This window comes from Bos mutus, chromosome X (genome assembly GCF_027580195.1).
Source record: "Bos mutus isolate GX-2022 chromosome X, NWIPB_WYAK_1.1, whole genome shotgun sequence".
NCBI lineage: Eukaryota > Metazoa > Chordata > Mammalia > Artiodactyla > Bovidae > Bos > Bos mutus.
Window position 1 is genome coordinate 94259049 of NC_091646.1, and position 14885 is coordinate 94273933.

Below are 14885 nucleotides of genomic sequence, written 5' to 3' on the forward strand. Positions count from 1 at the left end.
CAAGGCAATTTGTTACCACAGCCCTGGGAGATTATTTAAATTGGAAGCAATCCAAATGCCCATCAAATGATGAATGGATATAGAAAGTGTGATATTACCATCTAACAGAATATTATTCATTAATAAAAAGAATAAAGTAATAATGCGTTCTGCCACATGAATGGACCTTGAAAACATGCTAAGTGAAAGAAACCAAAAAGGAACACATATTGTATGGTTCCATTTATATGAAATGTTCAGAACAGACAAGTCTATACTACACAGAAAGCAAATTAGTAATTGCCTAGGATTGGGCAGGTAGGGATATTGGGAAATGCTACCTAAGTGGAGTGAAGTTTATTTGGGGACGATGAAAATATTCTAAAATTTATGATGGGTGTATAACTATGAATATACTAAAAGTTCTTGGATATAAATTCAGAGGGTGAATTATATGGTATATGAATGATGCCATAGTAAATTCATTTTTTCAAAAGAAGGCTCTAAAGTGTGGTGAGAAAAAGGCATGAAATTATATTGAGAAAGACAAGTCCCACTATCTGCAGTGTCAAGCAGGGGATCAAGGAGAGCTGATGGTATAGTTCCAGTGTAAGGGTCAGCAACCTCAGTACCCAGTAGGAGCTAATGTTTCAGTTCAAATCCAAAAGAAAGAAAAATCCCCCCTCATTTAAAAAAGGGTCAGCCTTTTTGTTCTAGTCAGACCTTCAATTGATTGGATGAGGCTCACCCCCATTAGGGAAGTCAATCTGCTTTATTTATTTATTCTGATTCAAAGGTTAATCTTACCCAGAAACACCCTCAGGGACACAGTCATAATGATATTTGCCCAAATATCTGGGCATCCCTTCGTCCAGTCAAGTTGACAAATAAAATTTAACGTTATGTAATTTCTTAGTCATAGATACATATTGTAATATTTTCCCATTTGCAATTTGTCTTTTAGTTTTTAATTTTAATCAAGTCCATTTGATCACCTTTTTTCTTTTCACTTGTATGTATTTAAGATCAGTATGTCCATTCCTGCAAAATATAGTAGCCTTTTCCCAATAGCCTTGGGAAATGGCTAAGTGGAATGAGGTTTATTTGGGGGACAGTGAAAATATTCCAAAATTTATTATGATACATTTTTTATTTGGATTTTGAGAGAAATTGCATTGAATCTGTGAACTCTTTGGGGGACTGTTACCATATTTAAAATATTAAATATTTCAGTAAATGAACAAGAGATGTCTTTTCATTCATATTGACCTAGTTTAAATTATGGAGAACAGTGCGGAGATTCCTTAAAAAACTGGAAATAGAACTGCCTTATGATCCAGCAATCCCACTGCTGGGCATACACACTGAGGAAACCAGAAGGGAAAGAGACACGTGTACCCCAATGTTCATCGCAGCACTGTTTATAATATCCAGGACATGGAAGATGTCCATCAGCAGATGAATGGATAAGAAAGCTGTGGTACATATACACAATGGAGTATTACTCAGCCATTAAAAAGAATACATTTGAATCAGTTCTAATGAGGTGGATGAAACTGGGCCTATTATTTAGAGTGAAACAAGCCAGAAGGAAAAACATAAATACAGTATACTAACGCATATATATGGAATTTAGAAAGATGGTAAATAATAACCCAGTGTACGAGACAGCAAAAGAGACACTGATGTATAGAACAGTCTTATGGACTCTGTGGGAGAGGGAGAGGGTGGGATGATTTGGGAGAATGACATTGAAACATGTAAAATATCATGCAAGAAATGAGTTGTCAGTCCAGGTTCGATGCACGATACTGGATGCTTGGGGCTAGTGCACTGGGACGATCCAGAGGGATGGTATGGGGAGGGAGGAGGGAGGAGGGTTCAGGATGGGGAACACATGTATACCTATGGCAGATTCATTTTGATATTTGGCAAAACTAATACAATTATGTAAAGTTTAAAAATAAAATAAAATTAAAAAAAATTATTTGAGCAATGTTTGTAGTTTTCACAGTAAATGTCTTGCACCTCCTTGGTTAAACTTATTCTTGAGTATTTTTTTCTTTCTGATGCTCTTAGTGGAGTTGTTTTCTTAATTTCCTTTTCAGATTATTCGTTGATCAGGTATACAGTACAATTTATTTTTGTGTGTTGAAGCTATGCTCTGCAATTTTCCTGAAAGTATTATAATTTTTGTTCTTCAGGATTCTCTTTATATTAAGGTTGTGTCATCTGTGAATAGAGATAGTTTTACTCCTTCCATTTCAATTAGGATGTCTTTTTCTCCATGCCTAAATGGTAAGGCTAGAATGTCTGGTTGAATGGAAATGGCAAAAGCAGGCATCCTTTTCTTTTTCCTGACCTTAGAGGGGAAGCTTTTGTTGTTTCACCATTGAATATGGTGTTAGCTTCTAGTTTTTCAAAGCTGCCCTTTATCATATTGAGGAAGTTCCCTTCTCTTTATAGCTTGTTGAGTGTTTTAATATTGAAATGGTATTTAATTTTGTCAAATATTTTTGTGTTTCTGTTGAAATGATTGCATGCTTTTTCTCCCAATCATTCTGTTAGTATGATTAGTTGATTTTTGTGTATTGAATCAACCTTGCATTCCTAGGGAAAATTCTACTTGGCCTATAATATAGTATATAATACTATATATTATGCTGTATTATATAATACAATATATAGTACTTTTAATATACTGCTGCATTCAGTTTGCTAGTACTCTGTTGAGAGTGTTTATATCTGTACTCATAAGGGATATTGTTCTGTAGTTTTCCTTTGATGTCAATATCGGACTTTGGTATCAGTTAATACTGGTCTTGTAGATTAAGTTAAGAAGTGTTCCTTTTATTTTTTGGAAGAATTTAGAAAGAATTGGTATTCGTCTTTAAATGTTCAGTAGGATTCATCCTGGACTTTTCTTTGAATCAATAATAAATAGCCTCTCAACAATCTCTTTACTGGTTACTGATCTTTGCAGATTATTTCTTCTTGATTAAATTGTGGTAGTTTGTGTTTCTAGTAATTTGTTTCATCTAGGTTATCCCACATTTGTTGACACAATTGTCCATTGCATTGTGTTAGATACTTTATTTTTTGTAAAATCAGTAGTGATGTCCCCATATTAATTCCAGGTTTTAGTTATTTGTTTCTCCTACTTCTTTAGTTTGTTACTGTTGTTGATATTTTTAAGGAGAGAACTATCAGTTTCATTGATTTGCTTCTTTGTTTTCCCATTCTCTACTTCATATATCTCCTCTCTAATCTTTATTATTTCCTTCTTTGTGCTAGCTCTTCTGGTTTCTTAAGGTGTAAAGTAATATTTGAAACCTTTATTTTTAAGTTTAGGCTCTTAAGTTATACATTTTCCTCTAAACAAGGGTTTACATGCATTCTAATCATTCTTGTAATTAATAACAAGGGAAGACTTACTTCTGCTGTTTATTTTCTATATATCTTATTTTTGTTCCTTGTTCCCTCTATTGTTAACTTCTTTCATGTTTCATTTTTTGTAGTGAACCATTCTGATTCCCTCTCAATTTTCTGTGTATATTTTTATTTACTTTTTAAATGATTACCTTGCAGATTGCAATTAATATCTTCAGTGTAGAGCAATGTATTTTGAATTAGTAGTAAATTAGCTTCAACTGCACAAAATATGCCACTACACAGTTCCATATTCCCCCCTTTATGTTGCTGTCACAAATTATATATATATACTGTGTTCCCATTAGTATACATTTATGACAAACTTTTATGACTTTTTAAATATCCTATAGGATACAAGGAGTTCTAAGTGAAATATACAATAATAGTGGCTTTTATATTTATTTATGTAGCTACTTTTAACAATAGTCTTCATTTCTTCATATGAGTTCTAGTTATTAATAGTATCTATAAATAAATAAAGATATACTCAGCTCCATTAGTAATTAGAGAAATTTTTTAAAAAATCACAATAAGGTACTACTTAACACCTAGTAGAATGGCTGTGATTTAAAGTAAATAGGCAGTTTTGTGTATTTCCAAAACATTACAGAAATTGGATCCTCACACATTGCTAATAGAAATGAGAGATTATGTGGACATTTTGGGAAACAGATTGGCAGTTTCTTTTTTTTAAATTAATTTATTTTTCAATTGAAGGATAATTGCTTTACAGAATTTTTTTTTTCTGTCAAATCTCAACATGAATCAGCAATAGGTATGCCTATGTCCCCTCCTTCTTGAACCTCCCTCCCCATCCCGCCTTTCTAGGTTGATACAGAGCCCCTGTTTGAGTTCCTTGAGACATACAGCAAATTCCCATTGCCTATCTATTTTACATATGGTAATGTAAGTTTCCATGTGACTCTCTTCATACATCTCATCCTCTCCTTCCTTCTCCCCATGTCCACCAGTCTGTTCTCTATATGTTTCTCCATTGCTGCCTTGCAAATAAATTTATCAATACCATCTTTCTAGACTCCATATATATGCATCAGTATACAATATGTTTTCTTTCTCTTTCTTACTTATTTCACTCAGTATAATAGGCTCTAGGTTCATCCACCTCATTAGAACTAACTCAAATGTGTTCCTTTTTATGGCTGAATAATATTCAATTGTATATATGTACCACAACGTCTTTATCCATTTATCTGTTGATGGACATCTGGGTTGCTTTCATGTCCTAGCTATTGTAAATAGTGCTACAATGAACATTGGGGTACATGTGTCTTTTTCATTTTTGGTTTCCTCAGGGTATATGCCTAAGAGTGGGATTGCTGGGTCATATGGTGGTGTTATTCCTAGTTTTTTAAGGAAACTCCATTTGGTCTTCCATTGTGGCTGTATCAATTTACACTCCCACCAACGGTGCAAGAGGGGCCCCTTTTCTCCACACCCTCTCCAGCATTTATTGTTTGTAGACTTTTTGATGATGGCCATTCTGACCATTGTGAGGTGATATCTCTTTGTAGTTTTGATTTGCATTTCTGTAATAATGAGCTATATTGAGCATCTTTTCATGTGTTTTATCTGTATGTCTTCTTTCGATAAATGTCTGTTTAGGTCTTTTCCCCACTTTTTGATTGTGTTGTTTGTTTTTCTGATATTGAGTTGTATGAGCTGCTTGTATATTATGGAAGTTAATCCTTTGTCAGTTGTTTCATTTGCTATTATTTTCTCCCATTCTGAGTGTTGTCTTTTCACCTTGTTTATAGTTTCCTTTGCTATGCAAAAGCTTTTAAGTTTAACTAGGTCTCACTTGTTTACTTTTATTTTTATTTAGATTGGCAGTTTCTTATGAAGTTACATATATGTTCACCATAGGCCATTGCAATATCAATCCTAAAATATTTTGCCAGGAGAAGTTAAAATATTCTTTTAAATTATATGTGAATGTTTGCAGCAGCAATATTCACTAAAGCCTATAAGTAAAAACTCAAGTGTCTTCCAACTGGTGGGTGAACAGAAGTAGTATATCCATGGAGTAGAATATTATTCAGCAATAAGAAAGAATGAAGTACCAATATATAAGACAGATAAACCTCAAAAACATTATGCCTAATGAAAGAAAGCAGACAGAAAAGAATGCATATTGCTATGTTTCCATTTATAGTAAATGTCTTAAAAAGCCAGATGTGCAGAGACCAAAAATAGATCATTGTTTGCCAGGGTCTGGGGGTGATATTACAGAGTGACTGTAAATGTCGTGAGGTATTTGGGGTGTGATGAAAATATTCTAAAATTAGTTGTGATGATGGTTGTACAGCTCTGTAAATATATTAAAGTCGTTGAATTGGGTGATTTCAGCATCACTATCAAAGTAAGAAACCCCAAGGACATGTCTCTCCATAGAAACACCCATTGCCTAGAGACAATTGGGAGCCTGGGAACAGTGAAAGAATGAATAATTCACAATAAATCTTTTTATATACTTTGATTTCTGAATCTTATGGATGTATTACAACTTCTAAACTTAACAGAAAGAAATTCACTTTTCCAGGGAAGAAAAAAAAATACAGAAAACTCTTTTAGGAAGCCCAATTTTGACCTAAAAATAGAGAGAGGCAGCTGAGGAGTAAGAGACCTCTGTGTTTAGTGAGCACCAAGTGTGAAATATGTCATTCAGGGCTGGGAACAACAGAGAACTTGGACTCAAGGTCTGAACACCTGAAAGAAACATACAAACACCACTTATAAACCTATCATTTAAAAAAAAATAAAACAGGGATAATGCCATTCATCCTACAGGAATATTGCCTAAAGGAAATCACCTATGTAATATTGATTACATAGCTCAAGGAAATGAGATCGCAACAGAGCAGAAAATAGGTAGTTTATTCCCTTCTGAGGCCAGATGATTCTAGCCTCCATTCACCAGGGCTTCTCTTCACTTTGAGCTTGTCAAAGAGGGATTTTGCCAAGCTGGCTTCTGGACCCCTCTTCTTGCTATGCAGAATTAAACATTAACATTTCAAATAAAGTGAAAACCCCCTTCATTTCAACCCTTGCCCAACCCCATTCCCTTCATTCTTTCTCCAGATTAACCCCAATTATGATTTTCAGGTCACTTTTTTTTTTATTATACATTTTATTTTATTTATTTATTTTAGTTGGAGGCTAATTACTTTACAATAACTACCGCACAATTGCACTCATCTCACACGCTAGTAAAGTAATGCTCAAAATTCTCTAAGCCAGGCTTCAGCAATATGTGAACCGTGAACTTCCTGATGTTCAAGCTGGTTTTAGAAAAGGCAGAGGAACCAGAGATCAAATTGCCAACATCCGCTGGATCATGGAAAAAGCAAGAGAGTTCCAGAAAAGCATCTATTTCTGCTTTATTGACTATGGCAAAGCCTTTGACTGTGTGGATCACAATAAACTGTGGAAAATTCTGAACGAGATGGGAATACCAGACCACCTGATCTGCCTCTTGAGAAATTAGTATGCAGGTCAGGAAGCAACAGTTAGAACTGGACATGGAACAACAGACTGGTTCCAAATAGGAAAAGGAGTTCATCAAGGCTGTATATTGTCACCCTGTTTATTTAACTTATATGCAGAGTACATCATGAGAAACGCTGGACTGGAAGAAACACAAGCTGGAATCAAGATTGCCGGGAGAAATATCAATAACCTCAGATATGCAGATGACAGCACCCTTATGGCAGAAAGTGAAGAGGAACTCAAAAGCCTCTTGATGAAAGTGAAAGTGGAGAGTGAAAAAGTTGGCTGAAAGCTCAAAATTCAGAAAACGAAGATCATGGCATCTGGTCCCATCACTTCATGGGAAATAGATGGGGAAACAGTGGAAACAGTGCCAGACTTTATTTTTCTGGGCTCCAAAATCACTGCAGATGGTGACTGCAGCCATGAAATTAAAAGACGCTTACTCCTTGGAAGGAAAGTTATGACCAACCTAGATAGCATATTGAAAAGCAGAGACATTACTTTGCCAACAAAGGTCCATCTAGTCAAGGCTATGGTTTTTCCGTTGGTCATGTATGGATGTGAGAGTTGGACTGTGAAGAAGGCTGAGCACCGAAGAATTGATGCTTTTGAACTGTGGTGTTGGAGAAGACTCTTGAGAGTCCCTTGGACTGCAAGGAGATCCAACCAGTGCATTCTGAAGGAGATCAGCCCTGGGATTTCTTTGGAAGGACTGATGCTAAAGCTGAAACTCCAGTACTTTGGCCACCTCATGCGAAGAGTTGACTCATTGGAAAAGACTCTGATGCTGGGAGGGATTGGGGGCAAGAGGAGAAGGGGACGACAGAGGATGAGATGGCTGGATGGCATCACTGACTCGATGGACGTGAGTCTGAGTGAACTCCGGGAGTTGGTGATGGACAGGGAGGCCTGGCGTGCTGCAATTCATGGGGTCACAAAGAGTCGGACACGACTGAGTGACTGATCTGATCTGATCTGATTGGTTTTGCCATACGTTGACATGAATCAGCCATGGGTTTACATGTGTTCCACATCCTGAACCCCCCTCCCACCTCCCTCCCTATCCCATCCCTCTGGGTCATCCCAGTGCACCAGCTCTGAGCACCCTGTCTCATTCATTGAACCTGGACTGGTTATCTGTTTCATATATAGTATACATGTTTCAATGGTATTCTCTCAGATCATCCCACCCTCGCCTTCTCCCACAGAGTCCAAAAGACTGTTGTATACATCTCTGTCTCATTTGCTGTCTTGCATATAGGGTATCATTACCATCTTTCTAAATTCCATATATATGTGTTAGTATACTGTATTGGTGTTTTTCTTTCTGGCTACTTCACTCTGTATAATAGGCTCCAGTTTCATCCACCTCATTAGAACTGATTCAAATGTATTCTTTGTAATGGCTGAGTGATATTCCATTGTGTATATGTACCTTATGCTTTATCTCTGCACAGGCGCTCACACTCACCAGGGCCCCAGACCACCCCCCACCGGACATTGTTTACTAGTAGAGGAATGAGTTTGTGTTTTCCATGATCCCATGGAACACCTTCTCTCTCTGGTGGAGATCCTGAGCTGCACGTGGACAGGGCATGGGTAGCTGGAGAGACTCCTGGATATCTGTTTTAAGGTTTAAAAGGTGAGAGATTTGCACATACAAATCAAACAGACATTTATTGATGCATCAACTAATAACTTTATTTGAAGAACCAATAACTTTTTGTTTGTTTTTACTTAGGAATTAAGATTTATTTTTAATATAAATTTATTTATTTTAATTGGAGGCTAATTACTTTATAATATTACATTGGTTTTGCCATACATCAACATGAATCCGCCATGGGTGTGCACGTGTTCCCCAACCTGAATCCCCCACCCACTTCCCTCCCCGTACCCTCCCTCTGGGTCATCCCAGTGCACCAGCCCCAAGCATCCTGTATCATGCATTGAACCTGGACTGGCAATTTGTTTCATATATGATATTATACATGTTTCAATGCCATTCTCCCAAATCATCCCACTCTCGCCCTCTCCCACAGAGTCCAAAAGACTGTTCTATACATCTGTGTCTCTTTTGCTGTCTCACATACAGGGTTATTGTTACCATCTTTCTAAATTCCATATATATGCATTAGTATACTGTATTGGTGTTTTTCCTTCTGGCTTACTTCACTCTGTATAATAGGCTCCAGTTTCATCCACCTCATTAGAACTGATTCAAATGTATTCTTTTTAATGGCTGAGTAATACTCCATTGTGTATATGTACCATAGCTTTCTTATCCATTCATCTGCCGATGGACATCTAGGTTGCTTCCGTGTCCTGGCTATTATAAACAGTGCTGCGATGAACATTGGGGTACACATGTCTCTTTCAATTCTGAGAACCAATAACTTTATGTGAAGAAATGGCAAAACTGGAGGGAAAAAACTTAGGTGAACTTTTTCTGCGAGGGCAATACTGTGGTCTGCATGGCAGGCAGGGTGACCTTGGGCACTCACCCGGGACTCGGCGGAAAGTCCAGTCCAGGCTTAGTCCTTCTTGTCGCCGTCACCCAGGGTGAGCTTGTCAAAGACGTACTCTGCCAGGCTGCCTTCCAGGGACTCCACGTTGCTCAGGTTGCTGACATACCCCAACTCCTTGATGAACTTGACCTGCTGGTCCAGGTGGTGGGTCTCCAGGAAGTGGCACAGGTGGGCATCACTGCTGTCAGTGGCCAGCTGGTACAGGTTGAGCAGGCTCTGGTTGATGCACTTCTCCAGGTGCAGGACGTCCTGCATGGCCTGGAGGCCACTTTCCCTCTGTTGGGTCTCAGGCTTTCTGATGTCGAGGAAGCAGATGCGGCCGCCACGCTGGTTCTGCAGGAACAGCAGGTTTTCAGCCCGCTCGCTGTGCTCATGGGAGCAGAGCAGGAAGAAGCGGGAGAAGTGCTTCAAGGCCATGTCATCACAGTCGAGGTAGAAGGCCATGGCCAGGCACTGGAAGGAGGCGTGGAACTCCAGGGCAGCGTGGCTGTTGACCGTGGCCTCACATTTGGGGCAGTAGTTCTGGCGTACTTAGTGAGGGCAGCACGGGCAGCATGGCGGGCGACACGGGTGCAGTGGGCAAGAAGGTGAATGCAAAGCTGCGGGGCCATTTCCACCAGCCTCAAAGAGTTCCCAGGGTGGACAATGCGGGTAGCCAGGAGCAGGCATCTCAGGTCAGGTCAGCAGTTCTGCAAGGGACTGAAAGTCAAGTCCCTTACTGGGCTTGGGAGGGTTGAGAGGAGGTTCCGGTTCCATAATGGGGGTGGGGTGGGAAGGTGGTGCATGTCAGTGGGCAGAGCATGAGTGCAGCGTCCCAGGTTCCTCCAAAACCTGGGTGATGCAGGGCAACTGCAATGAGCTTCTGGACGATATAATATTTTAAAGCATTATTCATGAATATTAGTGCATCCGTTTTGCGTTAATCATGTATGTGATTTCTTTGCACAACTTATTTGAATAGGGCCCTAATGTGATTGTTTTATTAAACAGTCCTCTTTTGGTATCGTGGTTATATTTACTATTACAGAGCTCTTTTTGAAGGCAGCTCTCCTCAGTGACTTCAATACCCATACTAATGACACTTCTAATAGGTTCTTCATTGGGTTTCTGGACCTCATTAACTCCAGTGATCTCTACTTTTCTGTTTCTGGTCAAGTTCACACTTGTCTGACAGCGGAGTGCCACCTCCAGAGTCTTAGTGAATCTTTGCACCTCTGCAGCTTTCACTCTTTTTGACCTTCATCTATGCTCCCTTTGTTCTCTCTCATCTCCTAATCTTTCAGCACAGTCCTAGAAACCCAGCCCTTTCACCTGACTTACCAATTTCCTTCCTCTTGGGTAAGTGCAAACTTCTCTTTTCTCTGTCAGAAAACAAAAGACTTAGATGCATTCTTAGAGAAAGCACTTAACCATGTGGATATATTCATCCCCTCCAGCCTCATTTGTCCTTTCGCTGCCACTCAGCAAACATTTTTTAACCCATCAATTATGGTGTTTGAAATGAGCCACAGTGGTAGGAAATACCATTGATCTCAAATTATCTTTCATTCATTCAGCAAATATTTATTGAATATTTAGTATCCCTACAATTTTACTCCATAATATCTTAATAATACTCTTGAATGGATATATTTGTCCCAAAGGGTGATAATGGTGTTTCTCAGATATTTTATACCTTATCATTAATTCTAAGTAAGTAGGTAATAGTAAAATATAAATTATAACTAAGGGAACCCTAAAACTTAACCAACATTTCTAAGGAATAATCAACAAAGAAGCATGGACTGGGACTCAAATTTCCAGAAAGGAAATGTGTGTGTGTGTGTTTGTTTGTTTGTGTATAAACCATTTCATTCAGTTTTTCATTAATGAAGAATATAAAACTAAGTACAAACACAAAATGAGAAAAATTCAGAGCAGAATGTGTTTTTTAAAAAATATGATTATGTTACAGAGTCCAATATTACTCTGCTCGCCACACAACAGGCCAGTGAATCTGAGTAATGGGGTGTTGAGGCAAGGAAAAGGACTTCAATCAGAGAGCTGGCAGACAGAGAAGATGGCAGGCTAGTGCCTCAAAATAATCATTGTATTGGGGCCTGGATGCCAGGTTCTTTTATAGATCAGAGAGAAGGAAGCAATAAGGAACTAAATTAAAAAGGCAGAATAAGAGAGAGAGAGAGAGAGAGAGGCATTAGGGAAGTAAAGTGAAAGGGTCTTCAGCCTTGCAAAACATCTCCAAGGGAATGGCCAGCCTTTGGAAGGGATGTGTTAATCTCTTCTACTCATGGATGAGCAGGAACAAACTCTCTCTCCAGGAACTGAACAAAGGCACTTTAGTTTACTGTCAAGCAGAGGGGCAGAGTCCTCCAGGCAAGCCATTGAGTATGATTATAATAACAAGAGCAACAGAAAAGCAAATCAAAGAAACAGTTTCCAACATGGAGTCAGAATTGGCTTCCTCCCTGCAACAATTATAGGACCATAAAATGAAATGTCTGTGGTCAGTATATGTATTATTCAGTGTTCTCTAGAGAAACAGAACCAATAGGATTGATTGATTTTAAGCATTGGCTCATGTAAATATTGAGGCGGGGCTTCCCTTGAAGCTCAGTTGGTAAAGAATCTGCCTGCAATTCAGGAGACCTGGGTTCGATTCCTGGGTTGGGAAGATCTCCTAAAGAAGGAAATGGCAACCCACTCCAGTATTCTTGCCTGGAGAATCCCATGGACAGAGGAGCCTGGTGGGCTATGACCCATGGGGTTGCAAGCATTGGACACAACTTAGCTACTAAACCACCTCATTATGGAGGCTGGCAAGACCTGAGACTGACAGTCAGCTGAAGGCACAGGAGAGCCTGGATAGGGGGAGAACCAAGAGGAGCTGATGTGTCAGTTTAAGTTTGAAGGCAAGAAAATACTGATGTCCTAGGTTGAAGGCAGTCAGACAGGAGGAGTTCCCTCTTACTCAAAGGAGAGTCAGCCTTTTTGTTTTTTGAGGCCTTCAACTGATTAGTTGAGGCTTAGTCACACTAAGGAGGGCAGTCTGCTTTACTGAGTCTACCAATTCAAGTTATTTTCAGGCAAATGTCTTTTTCAAGTTGTTGTTCAGTAGCTAAGTCATGTCCAACTCTTTGCCACTCCATGGACTGCAGCATACCAGGCCTCCTGTCTTTTTCAAGTTGTTTTTTTTTTTTGAGATACAGTTGTCATATCACATTGTATTAGTCCGAGATGTACAATTTGATATATACTGCAAAATGATTACTACAATAAATTTGCTTAATGTTAATCATCTCAGATAGTTACAGAATTTTTTTTCTAGTGATAAGAATTTTTGAGATCTACTCTCTAAGCAGCTTTCAAATATACAATACAGTATTGTTACTAAATGGGGCTTCCCAGGTGGCTCAGTAATAAAGAATCTGCCTGCCAATGCAGGAGTTGCAGGAGACATAGGAGACACAGGTTTGATCCTTGAATCCAGAAGATCCCCTGGAGAATGAAATGGCAACCCACTCCAGTATTCTTGCCTGGAGAATTCCATGGACAGAGGAACCTGGTGGGCTACAGTCTATGGGGTTGCAAAAAGTCAGACACGACTAAGCAACTAACACACACATACACAAAGTGATATATCAATCTAAAATCAATCCTGTCTGTCACTGGGCTGTTCACTCTACCTTCTCTTATTACAGTTACTTTCTGAGTTTTCACTATTACTACCCATATTTTACAGTTAAAGAAATTGTGGATTACAGAGTATATAACATGTTAAAGCACATAACTTGTAAATAATAGAGAGTGACACTGTGAACTGGGTTCCTCTATTGGTAATTTGGAAAGTTTGGCTGGACCATGAGGATTAGAACAAAGATTGCGTTTAACTTGTTTGATGCTAGATTTCACAAAGTAGGGGCTCAGAAACATGATTTAAAGACTGAGTGGCCTTTTAAAGTTTTAGTTTCATCTGTCCAAATTAAAAAACAATGAGTGGAATTGGTATTAAATTTGTATTTAAACTTTCTGTTTTTAAATTTATTTATTTATTTTAATTGGAGGCTAATTACAATATTGTCATGAATCAGCCATGGGTGTACAACAGGAAAACCAATCAAAGAGACTCAATTGTGACAAATTATTCTTATAATTTTACTTTAATATGCACAAACATATAGCTAGGTATAACGCTCTGTAGCTTTAAAATATGCTGTTAGAACTGTAAACCTAACAATTTGTGTGTGTGGACATATCTCTTAGAAGAGAAGCTGAACACCAAGACAAAGCCTAGCATTCCTTTACAGGACAGGAATTTCAGATGTGTTGTGAAGTAACTGGTGAATTTGGGAAGGGGTGAGGCCAAAGGCAGCCTTTTAGAAAGGGAAGAGGCTGTTAGAACTGCGAACTGAGGAGAAGAGAACTACTGACAAAGAGTTTTCAGGGATAACACACTTCCCTTTGTGTGTCTGTGTGGTAGAATCTGTGGCCTGGAGTACAATGAGAAAGATGTACTAGAGCAGCTTCTGGTGGCAGGAATATTATTTTCTTCTACATGCAGCTATGGAAACACTGCTTAATATTCCTCAGATCTTAACTGTCATGGACAAAAACAAAGTGATGATAATGGGAAATGTCAGTTCCAATTGCTTCCTTCTTTCATGAGTTCTCTTTCAAGTATACATGCTTTTATTTCCACCTAAATCATCACGTTGTTCCTTAATAACATGTATTCCTCAATGATGTAGTAGAAAACTGAAGTCTTCTCTTTGTGGCCCTTTCCCCTTAACTCTTTTTTGATTTTTGCACCAACAATCCCTAATTTTTAGAAAAAGAGACAATAGCACACAAGTGAATCAAGGTACAGAATTCCTTAAATTTTAAGAATCAATTCCTGGATCTTTATTAATTGCTAAATGTATTGATCACATCAACGTAAGTATTTTAATCAGTTTGTCTACAGAGATTGCAGCTACAAAATAAAATGCATAATTTGTTTATTCAGTTGTTACAAATGTAGGAAGGGGAAACGTAAATAGAATTAACAAGATTTTTATGTAGAACCAAGAGTCTATCTCCTTTTCTTTCCAGAGAGACTGTTCTATAAACAGTGGTACTTATTTTCCTAGCCAGGCTATTAAACATGTTTGGTTAGATTATGTTTTGAATCAAAACAGGTTATTGGAGTAAATGTCTATGCGGGATGTTTGTACATGCTCAGTTGCTAAGTTGTGTACAACTCTTTGTGACTCATGGACTGTAACCCACCAGGCTCCTCTGTCCATGGAATTTTCCAGGAAAGAAAACCAGGATGGGTTACCGTTTTCTCCTCCAGGGATCTTCCTGACCCAGGGATCAAACCCGCGTCTCCTGCATCTCCTGCATTGACGAGTGGATTCTTTACCACTGGGCCAACTGGCAAGCCCTTCTCTCTGGGAC

General features: G+C 38.5%; 1 protein-coding gene across 1 annotated transcript; it reads right to left on the reverse strand.

The window, feature by feature from the left end:
* Window positions 1–9455: 9455 nt before the first annotated feature.
* Window positions 9456–10839, reverse strand: LOC102271391 (ferritin heavy chain-like). The gene is made up of 2 exons (XM_005889442.2): window positions 10770–10839; window positions 9456–9979 (listed from the first exon to the last, which is right to left on the reverse strand). Exons 1-2 carry the CDS (start codon window positions 10837–10839, stop codon window positions 9456–9458), a joined length of 594 nt encoding a protein of 197 aa, XP_005889504.2.
* Between the last annotated feature and the right edge of the window lie 4046 nt (window positions 10840–14885).